This window comes from Cupressus sempervirens, chromosome 4 (assembly GCF_028749045.1).
Source record: "Cupressus sempervirens isolate cs-2001-9-10 chromosome 4, ASM2874904v1, whole genome shotgun sequence".
Classification (NCBI taxonomy): domain Eukaryota; kingdom Viridiplantae; phylum Streptophyta; class Pinopsida; order Cupressales; family Cupressaceae; genus Cupressus; species Cupressus sempervirens.
In genome coordinates, this window is record NC_143121.1 from 626,536,608 (window position 1) to 626,560,267 (window position 23,660).

At 36.5% G+C, this 23,660-nt stretch overlaps 1 protein-coding gene across 2 annotated transcripts; it reads right to left on the reverse strand.

Moving 5' to 3' along the window:
* Positions 1 to 753: 753 nt before the first annotated feature.
* Positions 754 to 21,731, reverse strand: LOC149562790 (uncharacterized). Of its 2 annotated transcripts, none has more exons than XM_089826241.1 (3): positions 20,479 to 21,731; positions 19,369 to 20,127; positions 754 to 1,137 (listed from the first exon to the last, which is right to left on the reverse strand). In XM_089826241.1, the coding sequence occupies exons 1-2, from the start codon at positions 21,443 to 21,445 to the stop codon at positions 19,676 to 19,678; spliced, it is 1,419 nt and encodes a 472-aa protein (XP_089682367.1). In that variant the 5' UTR covers positions 21,446 to 21,731; the 3' UTR covers positions 754 to 1,137; positions 19,369 to 19,675. The 2 variants fall into 2 exon arrangements, with proteins under 2 accessions (XP_089682367.1, XP_089682366.1); XM_089826240.1 differs by having other exon boundaries at positions 754 to 1,147.
* Positions 21,732 to 23,660: the final 1,929 nt, after the last annotated feature.

Sequence of the window (23,660 nt, forward strand, 5' to 3'; positions counted from 1 at the left end):
ATTCTAATCATTGGACACTCCATACAGTTGAAGTCTTCAACGCATTCAGAGATATTGAGTATGCCTAACACCTTCAGAAACACTTCCATCGATTATATTACCAAGAGCTTGGCAACGCGATAAAATTTGATAATGATATATACTCAGCTGTAACTATAAGCAGATTTCAAAGTGATCTTTGTCTCTACTTCTTTCTTCAAATGCTAAGTATCGTGCTTTCATAAACTTCCCAATGCAGTGCTTCAGATTGCATAAATGAATGCTGACGAGTGCTCCCAGTGTTAAATCATCAATGACAATGCCTCTTACATAATGAGATCAAGGAAATAGAGTAATTTGTATCAATTAAATGTTGAAGTATGAGGAAAAAATGATACCTTCTTTACAGTTTGCTTATGAGAATTAGGAATCTGTGCAAGATTTGAGGTTCATTTATCATTGTAAAAGTGTGATCTAAGGATATGGACAGATGTAGGTCATGGCTGGTTATGTGCAAAGATTATTCAATCTCTGTCCTAATATGGAAATATAATGCTAGTTATATGAAGAAAGGATTAAAAAAGCGTGTTCAAATGAAGGCCCTAATTTGCAAAAATTTGGCTCCATCAGGGTCTGTAATTTGGCTCTCTCTCCTTTTGCCTTCAAACCTAATGTGTGATACCATGTTTGGGTAATGGTAATTTTCCTTGCACCAAAGTGTAAGAGCCATTCTTAGTAAGTTAAACAAATGGTTACTTTTGCTCACAAAGCTAATTCTCTGGAAATGAATAAATTTTGATTAGATCTGGAGGTTATTAGGTTACAAGAATCCACACTAAGATACTTTAAATTTTGCAGCATTCAAATGCCTAGGCCAAGTTATATAACCAAAAATTATACCTGTAAAACCTTGGAGCAGTTGGTTTTTTGCAATATGTGAAAACAAAAACAAAAACACAAAAAAATAACAATTATAAAAAGAATTTTTTTCTTTTTTAGGAGGCAAGGGAGAAGAATACTGCAGCCTCCTCCTTGGGCATACACAACCCTTGTGGGAGCTTGTGGCCCATCCAAGGTCGTGATCCCTTCCTAGAAAGTGCTTGACCCATTTCCACTGTAACTTGTAGATGTCTGTCTTCAGACTACTGCTGCTCCTCACTATTGGTGCCTACAAAAATATAAAAGGGAAATAAGATTAGAAATTCTTCCATTGACTTGTATATACAATATTCTCCTTGCATAACACAAAATGTGTAGGTCATTCCTTAATATGTTACATTTTAGGTTTCAAATAAATAAATGTATGTGTAAAGATTTGCTAATTGTAAAAAATATATAAAATATTTTAAGAGTATTAAACCATTTCAATTATAAAATATCATGAAGATTAATATACAGGGGATAATGTCATTTTATATACTGTGCTGATAATGCTGTATATAGTATCTTGAAATAAGTGTTAGACCAAACAAAATAAGTAAATGCATTGTTTTAAAACTTCGTCTTAGCAAGAGTAAATCAAATAGAATGTTGATTTAACTACAGAAATAACACACTATTTAGATTATAGAAGTTTTGAAATACAAAATAGTTACAAAAAAGATTAATGCATGTTTATTTTGAAAGTAGTGTTAAATATGTATTATTAAAAGGAATTATTAGTAGCTGGAAATTAAATCTTTGCCCTTTTCACTCTTGCTAATTGTTGAAATGAAAACAATCCCTCTCTCTCCCCTATTTCATTTAGGGTCCTTTTGGTTGTTGAAATTAAATAATGTTAGAATTGTCAAATTCCAGTATTTGACAATTCTGGAAGTTTTAGATCCGGAAAATAGTTTTTGGAATATGACTGAAACCGTTTGGTTCACCTGGAATTCAACTAGAATTCATAATGGGAAAGATGCATTTTGTACAATTTGTTCCATATTTCTAGAATTGGAATACCACTCAAATAAGTTTTTTTATTTTTTATTTTTTAACAAGAATGAAGAATAACAACTGAAACTAATTCTGCCTTATCAATAATAACAGAGTTAGTATTCATAATTGTCTAATACTATTCAGCAAAAATAAAGTTCAGTTATCAAAAATAACAACGAATGGATTCTTAACTTCACTCCACAGAGCTTATAATTTAAAATGAAATACAAAAATATGAAACTACCCACACATTTTCAACCCTACTGCCATGACTCATTGGCCAGCACTCCATTGCCTGCACTACAAAAAAGGGTGCAAGTTGTGTTTGTGCACACTTCATGCACCAATGTTTTAAAACTGCCTGCAAAGGCCCTGAAACCCTTGCACTATCCCTATCACCTTATATAAAAGACCCAAAGAGGTGGAAACCATGTAAATGCCACTCCCCTTGTACATCACTCATGTTGAAACCATTCACCTCTTAGGAAGCTTATGCAACAAGTGTTCTGCATGGGGTTGTGTGTGCATGTGTTGCATTACCTATAATTTCCAAATAGTGTTTTTATGGTAAGAGTTCATGCATCTTGCATGCTAACGGGCCTCATTGGGCTAATTCAACTGGTTAGCTAGTGCAAGTTGTGGATGGATCAAAATTAATATTGACCAAGCTTCTAAAGGGAATTTGGGCTATCAAGAGCAAGACGTGTTGCCTGGGCTCCCAAAGGATAAATTCTTGTAATTGAAGCTCTATGTAATATCCCCCTCTAATAATGAAGTTAAATATTAAATCACAACAGAATGGAAAAGTAATAAATACATAAATAACAAATACTAATATAAGAACTAATAATATAATATATACATACATGAGATGAAAAAATGTAGCCAGCAATTAAGCATAATACTTAGAACAGGATGAAGTTAGAGAACCAATGAACAAAACATGCCAGCAATCTAATTATAGAGATTAATATAGTTATAGACGAAGTTCACTGGGTATCATTCACAGTTAAAATATTGAGGATTTTGATATATATTGTTGTCATATATTTATAGGTGATTTAAGTCTTGCATAAAGAATGCAGTAACGAGTGGTCGGTAATCATATAGGAAGCCGATAATGGTCAAAGACTGATAGAGAACAAATTTAAAGCTACGATATGCAGATCCGAAGACATCAATAAGTATCAAAAGACTATCTTACAAAACATATGCAATTAGTGACTGCTGATACTACACTAGCCATGGTGGCTGATAAGAGGACGTGTACATAGACTTCACAGAGGATAGGAGTACATTCAAGACCACAGTGCAACCACAGAAGCATGGGATGGACTGAGAGATAGTCAGCAGCATACAACATGTATTATAAGGGCCTGTTTAATATAATTACCCAACACGGTAGCATGATAGGCACCCAGACATTGGAATCACATAACTGCCACAATTTGTCTCATATTTAAGATAATAGTTGTTAGTCGTTGTTCACATTAGAATTACAGTCACTGACATTAAAGAATAAACCACCATTACTGAAAATAAAGGAAGAGACACCTCCTTAGGGAGAAAGACATCCTTGCAAAGAGAAATGACTCTACACCTCCTTTTAAAGGCTATTTAAGATATATCGGCACTTGAGGAGATACATCATTGAATAGGAGAATATATAATGTATCAGAGGAAGAGCCTAGAAAGGAATAAATATACATATGGAATGAATAATATTTATTGCTGGCACATAACTTGTGACAGCAACCTATAATATTGTAGCTTGTCTATGAATCAATATCGATTGACATCTAGAATTCATCACATCTGAATTCTACTAGGAATGATATATATATATATATATATATATATATATGTTCTCAGTCCTATTACTATTTTAATCTGAGAAGGGAAGGCAAATATGTTTCCAAGGAGACACTTGTATAAATCCATGCAATGGCTATCTGTCCCAAAATAGGGTGGCTAGGAATCAGTGATCTTGAGATCTTGAGCGCCTTGCAGGCATAGTCCCAAAATAGGTTAAGGGCTTCGATCTGTAAACTTTGAGGGAGCCCATTGCCATTTGATCAAATAATCATAATAGATATGCTTCCTAGTCTTCTTGCTGATCCTCTTTTCTAAGATGCATTTTATACTTGAGGGTTTTGTCTTGGTAGATCTTGAAGTACGTCATTAGAACCTACATCATCAATGTCAATAGGACTAGAAGTCTTATATGCATAAATATCAGATACATTAAATATTGGTGAAAAGCCTACATCAAGAGGTAAATCAATCTTATATGCATTAGGACCACATTGTTTGAGAATTTGGAATGGCCCAATCTTTTTCATATGCAGTTTGGTATACTTTCCTCTAGGTAGTCTTTCTGGTGTAGAGGCACCTAAATTTCAAGAGAACAAGGAGGTTTAGAGTCCTTAAGTCATATGTTGAATTGATGTGATCCATTTATGATATATTTGAGTCTTTTGAGTCAAGATGTAAAGGCTAGAGAAGCCATTTGTAATAAGTTGTCAAAATTGTAAAGGGAGGTCTTAATATGATCAATAATGTCAAAATGTTTATTTAATAGGTGAATGGATCTATTTGTATCCATCTAAAGTCATTTGAGTCATAATTTTGGTCTAGGTTGGGTTTATATAAAAGTTGTAATGCATAAAGTGCATAAAATGTTGTCAAAAATGCAAAAGGGTTAAAAGAATGTAATGGGTTGATTTAAAAGGTGGTTGGGAAGTTGTAAACCACCACAACCACTATAAAAGCATTGTATTGGTCATTCCAAATAGAAGAAATGAATGAATGAGAAGAAGAAGAGATCATTTTGAATCAACTGGTTTCTTAAGAACTTGCCATTTTGATTGGTGTTAACTGTTTTTGTGTTGGTTCCGAGTCTTGTACGGCCATTTACAGCCTAGAACCCATGTATATCATGTACATTTGAATAATAGGATGACTAATCTTCTCTCTCTTTTTGGTTTGGAGCAATTTCATGAAGTTTTGAAGAAGTCGTGCAAGTTTTGGTAAAAGTGGTTATTTTCAGATTTGAAGATGCCCAACTACAGCCGGATTGCAATGTTTGGTACAGACACATTTGGATGAAACAGGAACTCTATTTATATTCATTGGAAAGATATGTTAACTAGCTTTCATTTCCAATTGGTTTGAGTCATTTTCTTTCAAATTTGTGTAAGTTATGTGTAATTGAGTAAAGACTAGTTTTTAAGGATCTACGTTGAAGTTGCAGACAATGATTTGCGCTTGTAGAACGATTTATGAATTGGAAGAATTAATGGCTTACATATTATTAGAATAGATTCATAGAGGATCAATTTTAAATTGTTTTGGTCTCATTTGGAGTCATTTTGAGGAAGTTATTGGATGCCCTAGGCAGGGTTACTGGTTTTACTTCTAATTTGACAGAGAAAATGGGTCTAAATGTAGAGACTATAACTTGTAATGGATTTATTGTTTTTGGCTCAGCTTTGGATATGTTTTAGTATATTTGGAACAATTTCATCAAAGGGTTTGGCAAGAACAGTTCAGGATTAAAGGTTATGAATAATGTAATCAAACATAGAAATTTGATTGTGTGAATGAAGATGTTGTCTTAGTTGCCTAAATGTCAGGTTCTCTATTGAAATCTTTGAGATGTTCTTGGTTCCTTGAGGGTGTACCAGCCTATTGTGAATCCCTTGAGTTGAGCTAAGATTCCTTGGAGGTAAATACAGAGGGCTCTGCATCACTTTCTTTCTTAGGGTGGACCATGACCATGTCCCCAACCTTAAAATATATTTCTCTTCTCTTTATATCTGCTACCTGCTTGTATTTTTGAGAACTTTGCTGCAATCTCTCTCTAACTTGTTGGTGAATATCTTTCATCACTTCAGCAAAATCATCTGCCAATGCACTCCTCTGACCAATGTTCTCTACAGATCTGAGTTCAAAGACACCCCTTGGATGAGAACCATAGATGATTTAGAAAGAGCTGAGGCCTGTACTTCTATTTACAGAATCATTATAGGAGAATTCAGCTTGAGGTAAGATAGTATCCCACACAACACCATATTCTTTTGTCAAACACCTAAGAAGGTTACCTAGGGATTTGTTTATGACCCCAGTTTTCCCATCAAATTGTGGGTGATAGGCAGATGACATAGCAAGGTTAGTTCCTAATCTCTTCCACAGGGTACGCCAAAAATGCCCTACAAACTTAGGGTCCCTATCTCAAACAATGGTTAGAGGTAGCCCGTGAAGTCTTACTGTCTCTTCGAAGAATAGGCCTGCAATGCTGGAAGCATCATGTGTTGTCTTACAAAGCAGAAAGTGTGTCATCTTGGAGAATCTATCTACAACAATATATATACTATCATATCCAGATTTGGTCCTAGGAAGACCTAAGACAAAGTCCATGCTAACTGAATCCCAAGGTTATGTAGGTATAGGTAACGGTGTGTATAACCCCTGATTTGAACTTGCTCCTTTAGCCCTCTGACAGATCAAGCATGTCTCCACAAACTTTCTGATGTCAATCTGCATTCCAAGCCAAAAGGAGAATCTCCTTACTAACTCCAAGTTTTTGTCAAGGCCAAAGTGGCCAGCTAGACTCCCACAATGTTTTTCCCTAATTATGTTTTCCTTCATAGAGCACTGAGGTATACACAATTGACTCCCTTTGAACAAGAGACCTTCTTGGATGATGTAATCTGCAAAATCAGAGTGATACCTATCCCCCAATTCCACACAAAACTTGGTAGGCTTCTTTAAAATCCTCATCATGGAGGAACATGTCTTTTACAGCAGGTATACCAACACTTTCCAACTGTACTTCTTGAATGGCTAGGTTCCTCCTACTTAAAGCATCAGCAACTTTGTTAGCCACCCCTTTCTTGTGTTTGATTGAGAAGGTGTATGACTGCAAGTACTCCATCCATTTTATGTGCCTATGGTTCAACTTCTCTTGCCTATTCAGAAAACTCAATGCTTGATTGTCAGTGTAAATAATAAATTCCTTAGGTAGTAAATAATGCCTCCATTTCCTAAGGGATTGAACCATTGTATACATCTCTAGATCATAGGTGGAGTATTTTTGTTTTGCTTCATTAAGTTTTTCACTGAAAAGGGCCACAGGCCTGCCCTCTTGACTGAAGACACCACCAATTGCCCTCTTGCTAGCATCACACTCTATAGTGAAGACCTTGTTGAAATCAAGTAAGACTAGTATAGGTTGTTGTGCTACCCTTGTCTTCAAGTATTCAAATGATTGGTCTGCATCCTTAGTCCATTTAAATTGACATTTTCTTCCTCCCTTGACAGTATCAATCATAGGTGCACTTATCCCACTGAAATTTTTAACAAATTTTCTATAGAAACTAGCAAGGCCATGGAAGCTTTTTACCTCACTAGCTGATTTTGGAGTAGGCCAATTCAGTATGGTTTCTACTTTTGAGGGATCCATCTTTAGGTTACCCTTGGAGATGACAAAACCAAGAAATACAAGCTCCTCTAGTAAGAACACACACTTGTCCAGATTGATCTTCAACTGTTCCTCATGTAATCTCTTCAATACCATATCAAGATGAATTAAATGTTCTTCTTCATCTTAAATAAAATTAAGATATCGTCCAAGTAAACAACAATAAAAATATTTATGAAGGGTTTGAGGACCTCATTCATTAACCTCATAAAGGTGCTTGGAGCATTTGATAGGCCAAAAGACATCACATCCCATTCAAACAATCCTTCATCGGTTTTGAAGGCAGTCTTCCATTCATCCCCCTCTCTGATCCTTATCTGGTGTTAGCCACTCTTCAAGTCAATTTTAGAAAAATACTTTGCACTCCCAAAACAATCCATAAGATCTTCCATTCTAAGCATTGGGAACCTATATCTAATAGTTATCATGTTGATTGCTCTGGAGTCAGTGCATAATCTCAATGTACCTTCCTTCTTGGGAGCAAGTATTGCTAGAACAGCACAAGGGCTGATACTTTTCCTTACAAAACCCTTCTCTAATAGACCTTATATTTGCCTTGCCACTTCTGCATTTTGCTCTAGTGTCAATTTATAGGCAGCCTTATTAGGCAATGTGGAACCAAGGATGAGGTCAATACAGTGACTAATCTCCCTCATAGGTGGTAAGGTGTATGTCCTTTCATTGGCAATTATTCCTTTGTACTGGTCTAACAAGTCTGCAACTTCTTTTGGACCTACTCTCCTAACTGGCTTTGCTATTGTTTTTGGTTTCACAATTATGGGAAAACATGGGATATTCTCCTCCTTTAGGGTTTTCAAGAATTCTTTCTCCCCAACTAGGATCACACTATTACTCAAGGCTCTTCCCCCTTCACCCTCAGGCAAGGGTATCATGGTATAACTTACCTCATCCTTAGTTAGAATATACACATTCCTTTTCCCATCATGTTGGGCATCAACATCATATTGGCATGGTCTCCCTAAAAGGAGATGGCATGCATCCATGTTGGTTACTTCACACAAGACCTTGTCCTTGTATTCCCCTATCTGGAATTCTACCCAACATTGTTCATTTACTGTGGTCTGTTGGTCCTTATTTAGCCAAGACACCTTGAAAGGGATTGGACGTGGAAATCTCTTCAAACCAAGCTTATTAATCATCTCTATTGATGCTAAGTCCTCTATTGAACCAGAATCAACAATAACCTTACAAACCATGTCATTTACCTTGCAATGTGTCCTAAATAAGGTTTTTCTTTGGGGAGGCTCCTTCTACAATGGCATCTTCAAGAGTGTTCCATTGAACATGATACATTCTCCTTGCTCTGGTTCAGCAGGTCTGGAAATGCTTAAATGGTAAGAGGTCACACTTTGGCGGTCCTCCTCTTGAGCAAGTTGTACTCTCCTATCATTGCTTTGGTGGCTTGTGCTTGCTCCATTCTTGCTTGGACATCTGAAGGACTAATGGACTACTTGGTTGCAAGAAAAACATCTACCAGTGAACACATGATTGCCTCTTCCATTTGATCTTATCCTATTGTTTCCTCTACCTCCTCTAAAGCTTCCTCTAGAACTTGACTCTTTGTCATTTTCTTGATGGATTGACTCTCCTTGAGGTCTTGGTGCTAACCCCCTTCCTTGGAACCTTCCTCTGCCTCTGAAATTAGTTCCTCTCCCTTTATTCTGATCATTCTTCCACTTGATTTTGTCTTCAATCTTAAGAGCAAGTTGATAGCATTTGTGTACTGATTCTACTGATGCTAAAGTCAGTTCATCTTGTATGTTGTACTTGAGGCCATTTATGTACCTAGCAAGTTTTGGCTTCTCATTTTCATATACCTTAGCCCTGAGAGTTAATGTATAAAACTCTTGCGTATAGGTACTCACATCCATGTCCCTCTGTTTAAGATTCTGCAATTTCTTGTGAATCATTACCTCATAGTCATCAGGAACAAATTGTTTCATTATCTCTGCCATCATCCTTTTCCATGTGGATATGGGCTATTTTTCCTCTTCCATCCTCCCATTTTGAAGGAAGTTCCACCAACTCAAAGCTGGTCCCTTCATTTTAGATTTTGTTGTCTTCACCTTCTGACTTGCAGGGATCTCCTCATACTAAAAATAGTTTTCAAGGGCTTCTAGCCATTCAATGCATGCTTCTGGCTCCATTTTCCCATCAAACATGGGTAAGTCTCCCTTGTCCTTCTTTCCTACCCTCTACAGGGCTGCCAAATCATCCTCTGATCTTTAGGCACATAAGGCAAGTCATCTTCCTCCTCTTCTTCTCCTTCAGACTCTCCTTGGTCTCCCTTGCATACTTGTTCTTTCAACTTCTCAATCTCTCTTCTCATAGTCTTATTTTCTTCTCGCATGGCTCTACTCTCAGCCATCTGCTCTTTGACAATTTTTGCCAACTCTATGTTAGTGATCCTCAAGGGAACAATCCTCCTCTGCCATTTTGTCCTTCCACTAGATATTAGTGGCTCGAACACCACTTGGTGCAGAGGTCTTCAACAAAAGTGTGGATGAGTCCAACACTCAATCCTTCAAGGCAACCTTGTACCTTCTCAAGGGTCTCTAAGACTCCCTTTTACCACACTTCAACTTTCCACAAACTCCTAGAACAACTCCTTAAAACTTCTCCACAAACTTCACAAAATGGCTCTAAAAGCCAATCTTGTATCTTGGGGCACAAACTTGGAAATGGTCACTACCCAACTCCCTGACTTCAACCAATGCTTGGAACACTTCAAGGGATACACAATGACCAAGTTTCCGCTATAGTTTGGATTCCCCAACTATCACAAATATCAAATGTACTAAGAGGCCTAATTGCTCCTAGTAGTACTTTTATGGGTTTTAAGGCAACAACTTGGAACTTTCTCAAAGAACTTGGCAAACAACATACAATTTCAAATACCTTTTTGGGACTTCTACCCATCCTCCAATTTTCAACTCTCTAACCTACTCCAACACCCCTGAACTCACACAAGCTTCTCAGGCCTAATTGGCCAAAAGAGGCTTGGAACACCTAGCAAGTAGCAAGAATGGGTTCCTAGGCACAAGAACTGACTTACAAGATTTTCTCTTACTTATCTCAACGTGAATCAATCATTCCCCAAGTTCTAGGCTTCCATCTCTTCGTTTACCCTACAAACCCTCACCAAACTGGTTGTATACATAAGGATATTCAACCTAGGGCTTGATCATAGAACCTTCAAATCTTCTAATAAATTTATACAACTTAGGAATCTATTAGTACATGTCCTAAACTTGTAAAATCCAGGAGGCCATTGAATTCCAACCATGGAGTTTCAAGTTAGGACCCAAAATACATTGAAACCCTCAATTTCAGGGTATGTTGAACCAGTCTCAGATAAATAGTGATATCTTCCTTCAAACTTAACAAAAATGAATAAAATCAAATGCTATGGAATCAGGATTCAGAACTCTACCCAATCATGACATCAGATCCAGTCACCCAATCCGTACAATTCCGTACATACAATAAATGCTCAAAAAAATTGTTTATTTCTCCTTAAAAATGGTTTGTCTGTACTGTACTTCACACCTCTAAATGTTTCCAAGGTGTAGATGCCTAAATACATCATCCCCAACGTTACAACTGAAATTTGAAAGGTTGCGACCGTTGGGTGAAAAGTTGCATTTTTTGACAAAAATTGCTAATCAGCAACTTTTCACTTAAGACCTTTTTACTTGATCATTTGTCTTTCTACAAACCTTATTAAGATATAATGACATAAAAAACATATAAAAGACTCCTTACTTAAAATATGCAATTTTATGATCCTTTTGGACTAAGTGAACTTAGGCTTATAAACACACTTGAAGTTCCTTGACCAAACATAGGATCATTGCTTATTACACACATAAATGAAACTAAGACATCACCACATGTCTTCTACAAGATCACCATATGCCTTGATCTACTTTCTATCACCTTGCCCTAAGTAGTTTCCAGTTTCATTTGAAGTTAACGATGGATTTATGAATTATGCCCTGAATGAGTTTTGTATAAATTAATTTATGATTTTGGAGTGTTAATGTTGTAATGATAATCAAGCATGATTGATTTAATTATTGTTTTACATTAAATATGATGAGAGATCCTCCACATTATGATAACAAACTGACTATTGTCATTTGACAAGTGGTTGCAAGATCAACATGAATTCCCAAGGCAAGGGGGGAAGAGTATCATTGGTAAAGAGGAATGAGATATGAATAGGAGGACAAGGTCTTCGCGATACTGGTAGGGAAGTCTAGTTACAAACTAGTGTCACCAAGTTGGCTTGGGGTTTTAAGAAAATGATATCTAAACTTCTCCCGAACCTAACTTGCACCTAGTTAGAATCAATCATTTCCAACACTCATATGAATAGGAGGACAAGGTCTTCGCGATACTGGTAGGGCAGTCTAGTTACAAATTAGTGTCACCAAGTTGGCTAGGGGTTTTAAAAAAATGATATCTAAACTTCTCCCAAACCTAACTTGCACCTAGTTCGAATCAATCATTTCCAACACTCATATCATTAATGTTAAATTGCTTATCCTTTTTGTTTAATCTCGATCTTGGTGTTTCTGAAAACTGGCACCTTATGTAAATTGTAATAGGAGTAAACATCTTTGCGCATCCATTAAATGAACTTATCTACAAGTACATAAGACCATAGATTAGTGATGATAAATGAGTACTTATACGTTATACCACAATTAAACTTAATGAATCGTTGCTATTGATGGACATTAATAAATATTAATTCCCTCTCTTCATCGTTTTCACCTTCAAATCATCAAGGTTTGAAAGATTTAAATGTTTATTTTATAACCTGTTAGTGGGGAATTTCAGTATTGATGTCACCTTACTTTATAATGGATTATCTTCCAAATTATAAATGGTGTTAATGGCCAATGTTGCATGACTACCTTGTCATTCAAAGATGGCAATTCTTTTATTTAGTAATTTACTCATGATAAGAAGTGGCAAATTTGTAGTGCATTGTCACTGAATTGGACGGCAAAGATCTTTCCACGTTAGTGTGACGCTGAGAGTAGGGGATTAAGGCTATGAGACGGTTCCAATCTTTCTTTATGAAGAAAAGAAGATAGAGATGCTGGGAACTTCTCAAAGCAAAAACAACATTTGTGACAAGCTTTGCATGGTGTTTTGTTTCTGAGCTATCTTTCTTATCTCTGCAACTGTCCTCTTATTGGTTCACCTGGTATAATTATTATACAATGGACACCCCTGTGTAACTGGTATACATTGAACAGCTAGCACGGAGGGACAGTTCGTCACTCTATAGCAGTCATTTATACTCTCCGTTTCAGCAGCTCTTAGTCCAGGCACGTGAAATATTTCCTAACATTCTATTTCTTTAGACTTTAAGTATCTTTCTTATTCAAGAAATGTCGTGTCAACTTCGATTCTTAAATGTGTTATCAATTGTCAAATTATTTTAGAACATCTGAGATGTAAGTAACTAGAATTGTTCAATTAATGGGTCAACTCGGTTATCCTGTCCACCTTATTATTCCCTTCGGTAGTAGTTAGGAAGCTTGGATTTTTCTTGAGAGCTTCAATGTTTCTTATAACTTGACAACTTGGGAATCAAACTTTTCCTACCACCGAGTCTATGTACATGTGTCTTGCTTATAGCGTCCACTAATCCACCATTCCTCTTATCATTAATCCATTATGAGACATCTCTATCATCTTCTTGGTTAAAAGAACCATTTTCTGACATGTTTTTGCCTATAGGACTTTTGAAATTATGGTATATCCTCCAAATCATATCTTGTTTTAAATATGCAACAGTCTTTTTTAACGGACATCCCAGCACCCAAAGTAGTTCGTCCTACAAGCTGATAGAATATCTGAACCGGCCCAGACACTATCTTCTATGCTTGCAAATTTTTACATTGGGTCAAGGGACATAAGTTGTGTCTCTGCGCGTTAAGCATGATTGCATCAATTCAGATGTAGAAAACACAGTTCGGCAGCTCTCTTATTCCAGTCATCCTAACCTGAGCCGGAGTATCAAGTGATGCTGCAGATTTTTCATACTGCGATTAATATGAATTATAAGAGTGCAGGAATATCCCGTGTAATGATAGAGTAAGCCAGTGCCAATGTCTCTGTCTTAACTAAAGAATTTTAGAATTCTATAATCATGACTCCTCATTTGTTGTTCCTCGAATGTTATTTAAAAACTACGTTAAACAGACCAAATAACCTGTGCATACCAACTATAGAGGATCCATGAAGTTGACAAGTAATAAACTTGAACCTTTGTTACAACTCCGTCATGCATCCTTTTAAGCCTGGAAGGCAGGTCAATCCTCAAGCATATCCTATTTATGAATCAGTAACTTTGACACCACTCGTGCTTAAGTCAATTTTAATCTTGAAGAATCAAGGTAGTGCTTAATACAGATAACTAATTAAAATATTATACCTTAAAAGTCAGTAGACATAGGAGTGAATCCCTATGCATTGCACCCATAGTCAACAGAGACCACATTTGAACCCAAGTGCAAGCGGGATAGGGCGGAGGCTGATTCACAGAAGTGAAAAACCTTGGCCAAGGTGCACTAGTCCAGTGCCAGATAGCCCTAAGAATTCCACAAGTCAGGAGTCATACCAGAGCAGCAGGAGCTGACCGTATGACCAAGCTGTACGAATTCATATGCCAGTTCCTGAAAGACTTGTCCTAGATAACCTCATACCTTGCGGAGGGTCAGGCCCACTTCAGAAGGCAGTGCGGGAGGTAGAATCAACAGTGATCCATGGTTGGGTGGTTAAACGCCCCAATGATACTTTTCCCCCATCCAAGTTAAAGGCAAGACACTCGTGGCAAACTTCTTCTCTCAACGGCTTATTGCTAAGTAAGTTTTTACTTCTTGTTACTTTGTATCTAAATAAATGTTCATGTAGTTGGAAATCTTAATGGAAAATGAAGTTACTTTCAGTATTTAAACTCTTGCAAGGATTACCTTGATTTGTAATTTGTGCTATATTGTTCTGTCTAGTTTCTTTTCTTTTGTTAAAAAAAATGCAACTACTTTTAAGCCTTAAGAGTAGCTTCCGTTTCTGAACTTGTTTCAACATTTAAGCATGTAAAAGAAACTAGTCATTTTTCGATAGTTAATTCTTAGCTTGTTACATATGGTATCAGCGCACTGGGTTCAACACAGGACCTGAGCTCGCCAAAACCTTTAATAAAACGAAAACTGATTTCACAATTGTGGATTGTTCTAGGATGTCGATCATTATCCAAACAAAAGGGAAAAGAGTTCGAGACCCTCTTACTATCAAACTAGCAAATGCATTGTATAAAGACTTTGATTACTCCCACATTAAACCACCATCAGACAATGAAACCATGGCAGCTCCATAACCAGGATCAAACGCCAGAGGAAGGCATGGACTCCTGCAATTAGGACTGAAGTGCAAACCGTCCTTTTGGCTGAACAAAAGCAGTCATCAAAACCAAAATTTGAAACTCATATTGTGGACACAGAATATACTCCACCCTCCAAGGAAGAATGCAAGGTAGTGCAAACTCCTGCTCCAACAATACCAATAGTACCTTTTGTTGTACGCGTACCGAGCCCTGGATATAGACTTAGAAATATAGACTTATACCTTCTAACAATTAAGGTTAAGAGAAGCCCACACAGAAAGTGAGGGCGAAGAAGAATGTAAGGGTAGTACATAGAAGGACACCCAGGAACTTGTAAATATGTAATTATGATTTTGTTTGATCTCGTAAAGAGATTTTGTAAAAGAATTTTATAAGTGAATTATGAATAGAAATAAAACTAATTTTGATGTGTGAAAATATCTTATCCTTGTATTTATCATTCATGTATGTCCTTGAACTCACGCAACAATAATTTAAATGCATTTTGCTACAGAGTCCTCAAAATGGTACAATTTAGAGATGGGCCACCTAGTTCACCTTCAAGGAAATTAGATCAATTACTGATATGATGAGAGAAACCCAAGCTAGACTTGGTAACTTGGAGGAAAAACATGAAAAGTGTAGAGGAAACCGAGCAAGAAGAGTCAGAAAGTAGACCCAAAACTAGAATTGACCAGTCATATCATTCAGATTTTGCAAGGGATGAGTATTACCATAGTGAAGCACACAATTCAGAAAACAACTCAAAGATAGGAATAATATTCAAAGACACAAAAATGGTCAAACCCCCCCAGTATGATGGGTCAGTACCTGATGATGCTGTTCAAGTTTGCCTCACTGGGATGGAAAAGCATTTAGAAATAAGGGACTACACTGAAATTCAAAAGGCTGTATGAGATTCCTACCAGTTAAACAAAGCAGTTGGATGGTGGGAAAGTAAGAAGATGGAAATGAAACTCAAACAGACCAATGTTACATTGTCAAAATTTGTTGAACTGTTTAGGCAGAGATGGTTGTCTCAGCTCTTTTATAGGCAGAAATTGTCCAAGTCTCAAGAGCTTAAACAGGTAGAAATGTCAGTACACGGGTATATAGAAAAAATTCACAGGTTACTTCAGTACATTCCTGAGCTTCAAGACAATGAGACCTACCAACTCCGAAAATACATTATGAGGTTAAACAATAGGATAGGGTGTCCAGTGTGTATTAACCCCAGCCACTACAGCAAAGGCTTATGAGAAAGTAGGGCGGCAAAACTCAAGTTAAAGAAGGACAACTCTATCAGAGAAAAGAGTTGTGTGAAAGGGAAATGGTCACAAACTTCCCAACCATACAAGCAGAAATCAGATAAGAAGGAGACCTTCCGTAAAGGAGATAAGAAATATAAGGGAGACAAACAAGACAGGCATAATAGAAAAAAAGGACCTATGGGGAACAAAATGGGTATTGAATCATCGCCAAAGACATTGGAGAAGAAGGAGCTGCCAAGAGGACGTTTTACCTGTGGTGGCAAGCATTATGCCAACCAATGCCCCACCAGGAATCAGGGTGATCAGATACAGAGGAATCCTCTTCCTAATCAACAAACGGTCATCCAATAAAGAATCCACGCTGCAGTAGATAATAGCCAGGCAAATTTCTAGATAACACTAGTGGAAGTGACAGATACATTGTACAATGATTCTGTATCCATCTTGATATATATGGGGCCTACAGAAAAATTTGTATACCCTAAGATCCTTGGTCGGTACAAAAAGGACTAGATTTATGAAAAATGCAGTCTGTTGAGTACACAAACCAGTCCAGAGCTCGGGTAGAGCAATGGTTGTCTGAGGCTAGAGTAGAACTTCTGAATTTGCAATAGAAGTAGATTTGTATGTTACGCCACTAGGGTCATATAATATTATCTTGGGCATGAAATGGTTGTGGCAACATAGAGCTAGAGTGGATTGTTTTAGCAAAACAGTTGAATGATTAGACGATCGGGGCAATGTGTATACAGAGAATTAAACAAAATGTTAAGTTGTGGCAATTCAAGGCCTCTAAATTAAGGGGTAGTGAGAAGGGGTATCAACTCTTTGTGATTAAAATGGAACAAACTGAAGAACCCACATAAGTCATTCATCGTGATGACTACCTGATATTCAATGTTGAAAGCAACAAAAAAAGGAAATTAAGGAGTCTTTTGAAGACAAGTATCCCTGTCTACGTGACTTCAGAGAGGTGTCCAGTGTGGATTAACCCCAGCCACTACAGCCAAGGCTTATGAGAAAGTAGGGCGGCAAAACTCAAGTTAAAGAAGGATGACTCTACCAGAGAAAAGAGTCGTGGGGAAGGGAAATGTTCACAAACTTCCCAACCATACAAGCAGAAATCAGATAAGAAGGAGACCTTCCGTAAAGGAGATAAGAAATATAAGGGAGACAAACAAGACAGACATAATAGAAAAAAAGGACCTATGGGGAACAAAAAGGGTATCGAATCATTGCCAAAGACATTGGAGAAGGAGGAGCCGCCAAGAGGATGTTTTACCTGTGGTGGCAAGCATTATGCCAACCAATGCCCCACCAGGAATCAGGGTGATCAGATACAGAGGAATCCTCTTCCTAATCAACAAACAGTCATCCAACAAAGAATTCACACTGCAGTAGATAATAGCCAGGCGAATTTCTAGATAACACTAGTGGAAGTGACAGATACATTGTACAGTGGTTCTGTATCCATCTTGATATATATGGGGCCTACGGAAAAATTTGTATACCCTAAGATCCTTAGTCGGTCCAAAAAGGACTAGATTTATGAAAAATGCAGTCTGTTGAGTACGCAAACCAGTCCAGAGCTCAGGTAGAGCAATGTTTGTCTGAGGCTAGAGTAGAACTTCTGAATTTGCAATAGAAGTAGATTTGTATGTTACGCCACTAGGGTCATAAAATATTATCTTGGGCATGAAATGATTGTGGCAACATAGGGATAGAGTGGATTGTTTTAGCAAAACAGTTGAATGATTAGACGATTGGGGCAATGCAATGTGTACACAGAGAATTAAACGAAATGTTAAGTTGCGGCAATTGAAGGCCTCTAAATTAAGGTGTAGTGAGAAGAGGTATCAACTCTTTGTGATTAAAATGGAAGAAATTGAAGAACCCGCATAAGTTATTCATCATGATGACTACCTGATATTCAATGCTGAAAGCAACAAAAAAAGGAAATTAAGGAGTCTTTTGAAGACAAGTATCCCTGTCTACATGACTTCAGAAACATATTCCCTGAGGAACCGTCGAGTTTACCTCCGAAGCAAGTGTTCGATTTTTCCATAGATCTCGTACCCGAAGCTGAACCCATCTGTAAAGCGCCCTACAGAATGACTACTGTAGAGCTGGTTGAATTAATAGCTCAAATACAAGAATTACTGGACAAGGGCCTAATTAGACCTAATGTTTCACCTTAGGGAGCACCAATTATTTTTTTAAAGAAAAAAGATGGGATCCTTAGACTTTCCATCGATTACAGGATGTTGAACAAAGAGACTATTAGGAATAAGTATCACCTACCCCACATAGATGACCTCTTTGGTCAGATGCGTGGAGCCACAGTCTTCTCCAAAATAGATTTGCAATCAGGTTGCCACCAACTGAGGTTGAAGGATGAGGATATTCATAAGACAGCATTCTGAACTCATTATGGTCATTACAAGTTTACACTTCTCTCATTTGGGCTAACCAATCTCCAGCCGCATTCATGAATCTTATGAATAGTGTATTCCGTGACTATTTGGAAAAGTTCGTCCTTGTGTTCCTCGACGATATATTGATATATTCAAAGAATGAGGAACATCTTCAACACCTCCATTTTGTATTATAGTGTCTTTGGGAACATCAACTATTTTGGAAATTATCCAAGTGTGCTTTCTTCCAAAAAGAGATTCAATACTTAGGACACATAATTTCCAAGAATGGAATTGTAGTGGACCCGTCAAAGATCAAGGCGATAGCAAAATGGCATGTACCCAGGAAATTCCAAGAGTTTAGAAGTTTTATGAGGTCAGCAAGGTATTGCAAGAAATTTGTTGTTAATTTCTCACTTATCACTTATCCTATTACTTCCTTCTAATGTGATTTGAACGGTCTAGCAAATGGCGGTAAGCTTTTGGTTTCCTTAAGGAGAAACTGTCCTGAACACCCATTTTGAAAGTGCCAGATCCAGAAGGGTGATTTCTTGCAACGACTGATGCATCAAAGGAAGGGTTAGGAGCAATGTTGATGCAAGACAGTCTGGTGATGGCATATGAGTCACAGAAACTCAAAACTACAAAGTGAATTTGCATTCCACCATCACTCAAGTTGTCATTGGGCACAGGCACAGCTGAGATATGTACCAAGACATATCTAAGAGGTAGAAAGAGAATAGCACAGGAAAGTAAGGATTGAACATTGATTCCAAAAGTCTAACAGAATGACAAATGAACAGCCGAAGTTGATAAAAAACTAAGTTAGAGTGAGAAAACTTTTACATATTGCAAGAAGAAGGGCATAGAAGATACCTTGAATGGATGCTGAAATGACCTTTATATGCTCTCTAACCAGTGAATTATCAAAATTTTCTCAACATCTGTCAGGCTGTACTTGTACCAGACAAATTGGTGTGCTTACACGCAAAAGACCTGGGCTTAATTCCCAATGGATGTGATGCATTTGACTACTCACATCCAAGATATGGACATCGTACCAACAATCTTGATGGACCATTCTTGAAAAAAATCATTGCCTGTCCTTGGTAGCTGACATGTAGGTTCAAATGGCACTCGCACTCCTGAAGAAAGTTCTGATTAAGGTAATAAGGATTTGCAGTTATGAAGAACAAACAATATCATTAAAATTTTGACCCTGTTCCATCTCATTCAAGAGTTTCATAGCTTCAGTTTCTCTGCCATGTTTCAACAATCCCTTCATCAAAGTGCCATACAAGATATCATCGCGATTGATACCTTTATCCTGCATCTCAAGGAAGCATCTCAGGGCCTCGTCAACATTACCTTCATTGCACATACCACCAATCAGAGCACTGTACATTATTAATCCAGGGGCAGAGCCTTTTTCTAAAACTTTGTCAAAAAGCTTCCTTGCTGCTGGCACATTGCCTTCCTTGCAATATCCATCAATAAGTGCAGTGTATGTGATATCATTTGGAGTAAAACCTCGGTCCTCCATATCACTGAAAAGCATCTGAGCTTCCTTCACCAGACCATCCTTGCACATCCCATCCACCAGAGTAGTATATGTCCAGATGTCTGGATAAATACCTGGTGCAAACCAGACTTTTTTGTTAAATTATAATCATTATGGATAAGATACATATTTGCATTGAACAATGATAAGACGTTTTTGAGATTATTTGCACATGCTCTCATTTTCGAAACATCTCCTGATCTAATTTGCCAATAGCTACGTGTTATGAACAAAAAGCAACATATATTAAGGAAAAGTAAATAAAATACAGTTGTTTTTTCAGAAATCGAAGAGATTAGTACATTATTCATCCATAAGATTAATATAGCTGGAAAGACAACATAAGGGATACCCGTTAGAGGCACTAATTTGAAGTTTGGTATATAAATTGCTAATTAAGACTATTGAGAGGTAAATATTAATACCTTCCTCCAGCATTTCTTCATACAAATTGGCTGCCATTTGCATATTTTTTGCTTTACACAGTCCGTCCATCAATGTATTGTACAGAACAACATCAGCCCTGTGGCCTCTCCTCAACATTCTGCGGAAAATTTTCATAGCATCCTGCACCCTGTCCAGCTTGCAGAGCCCCTTGATTGTCGTGCTAAAAGTGGCAATACTGGGATCACAACCAAGTTCATCCATTCGCCTTAAAATTTGAAAAGCAAACTCAATCTGGCCACACTCACAGTAATAATTCAAAATGGTATTGAAAGTGACAAAAGTAGGAACTACTCCTGTCTTAACCATGTGACCATAAAGCCCCATTGCAGATTTAAATTCGTTGGGCCCCTGCTTACAGAGCCCATCCATCAACGTATTATAAATAACTACATTGGGACTGTAACCTTTTAAAAGAATGTTTATGTGGAAAAACTCCATAGCATCCCGAACTTCCCCTGCCTTGCAAAGCCCTTTCACCATCGTGCCCAAAGTCACATCAGAAGGAAATTGGCCCAGCTTTTCTATCTTCCTAAATAATCGTGAAGCTTTATCTGTTTGGCCAAACTCAAAATAACAATTGAGGATTATATTGAAGGTGACAATTGTGGGAACAACACCTTTCTTGAGCATAAGGTCATATAGTTCTAATGCATCTTCGTATTTCCTGAAACGAGTTAGGGACGAAAGAACTAGATTGCAGGTTGTGAATGCAGGAATGAAATCTCTTGTTAAAATATTTTTGACATGGCTAAGGGCTATTTTTACTTTATTGTTGTTTGTACAGAGGCTCGTAATATGATTGTGGAAATCAAACTGCTCTGGCGAAGGACTTGCATTCAGATAATTTTGATCAGGATTGTAACGGTGGAAAAACCTGAGCAACCGGATAGAGGAAGGCGTGCCTGTCATGAAATGGGGTTTAATAAAACCCCTGTTTAGTGCCATTTTGAGATGACGCTTAATGGCCGATCACGTCCAGTGATTATTTGAACGGCATCATACGAATTGGTAGAAAAAAATTATCCTCAGAGTCGATTGCATTCGCTAACTCTTCAATATCCTAGAATTTTCGCCAGCGGCTCCTCTCTCTTCAACCATTTCAGTATACGAGAGTAGATATCCCCTCTACCATAAATCAGACCCTCTAAAATATTTACAGGTTAATAAATTGGTAGTTTTGTGTATTTAAAAATTGTAATATAACTTCGATAAAATTATTAGTCGCTGCCTTATGCGAGGAGATCGGGTCATTATAGATATTAATTTTATGATTTTGAAAAGCTGAATACAACTAGTACTTGTACCAAAAGGAGGTGCAAGGGTAGTCATAAAGGTTTTTATTTGAAAGAATAATTAGAGATATATAAAAGTATATAAAATTGACATTATACGATATTGCACTATTAATAAATAAATAAATGATTAATATTGTATAGTTTTTGTCCTCATAAGAATGCATTATACATCATTAGTATCTTAATATTTGAATCTTTTCAAAATTCAAAAAAATCATTTTTATGTCTGATTAAATTTTTTATAAGATTTTTAATTTTTATATTAATTATATATTAAAAAAATGTTACATGAACTCATTTTCATTTGTAATATATATATATATATATTTTTAAATTATAATACAAATAAAAACTTATAAATATATAATATGATAGTATATATTTAATTATATTTATATTATATATTAGTTATGTATTGATAAATAATATCATTTTCACACAATATTATATAATTAAATGTATTCAATATTTATTTTATTTTATTATAATAATTCATTTAAAAAAATACAAATTAGTTAAAAGTTTAAATTATTTAATCAACAATTTGATATAAGTTATTAAAGTTAAATAATGTATATATTGTTAATTTAAAATTATATTTATATTCATTAAGGGAAAGTAAGTCTTTAAGAATTTATTTAATTTAATTTAATTTAGTAACATTTAGACTAATTTTGGCTTTTTTTAAAACCATTTTGCACTTACTAATTTTTAATGCACCGTAACGATCTATTTTTTAATTATCATAAGTTTCCTATTCTAGTTTTTTTTTTTAAATTGTTGCTATTTGTTTGAGTCCTTTGGAAAATTCGATGTATGATGTTCAACCGATGTGATGTTCAACCGATGTGATGTTCAGCCAATGTGGGACTCAGACTCATTATAACACTATCTAGCAAGATTGAATGTGAAAAATCTACTTATGTTCCCCGCTAGTGTTTAATTATCTTTTGTTTTGGGAGCTTATTCATCTTAAAAATTGAAGAAAAAAAAAACATTTTTGTGTAGATTATCAAAGAAAGTAAAAATGAATTTGGGAGTCTCAATAACCAAACAATGGGTTTTTATTTTATTGTTTAAATTTGAAATAGAAGTGAGATTTCAATATTTGCTTGTTGTAACTTTTGGATTGGGGTTCTATGCAAGTAAGAAAACTAAACAAGTAATGCCTATGGAAGAGTGAGTTAGATTGCTTGTGATCCAAGACCAGTGTCCATCTGATAGGCAATAGAATCATGAGATATTGATCAGAAAATGAAAAAGATGCAAGAAGAAAATAGGGTTTCTAGTGTCATATAATAGTTTGACATAAGAAGAGCCACTCTTGGTTTTTGTTCAATTGGATTCAGTCAAGGTGTCAAAACAACATTGGTGAGCTAAAGTGTATTTAGCATCTAGTACTCTTGAATTTTTTAGAACTTTGTGGTTTGAATTCAATAAGTAAGTTGAATGCGATGGACTGGTTAAAATGTACAACACTTGGAAGTGCAACACTGGTAATAGCAAAGGTGGGGTCTTCGATCAACTTTCATGACCATCTTCTTGTTGAATACATGGAACCATGAGCTCACATTGCAAAGAATTGGACAGGTTCGCCATGGATACAACGCCAGAGAGTTCTCATGCTTGGTTCTTCAAAAATAATTATGTGCTCAGTAGCCACAGTTGCTGCAAGATTAATAGTAGCACTGTTTAAGATTGCAATGGATTTAAAATTTACATAGTAGAATCCTGCAATTCCGCATTTCTTAACAAGCAAGCATTTTGTTATTGTGGGCTTGCAGGCTTGCACCCACCGCAGGATGAAGCCACGTGTCACAGTCTCCTACAATCTCCAGTTGGGCGCCATGTCATTGATCAGCTGG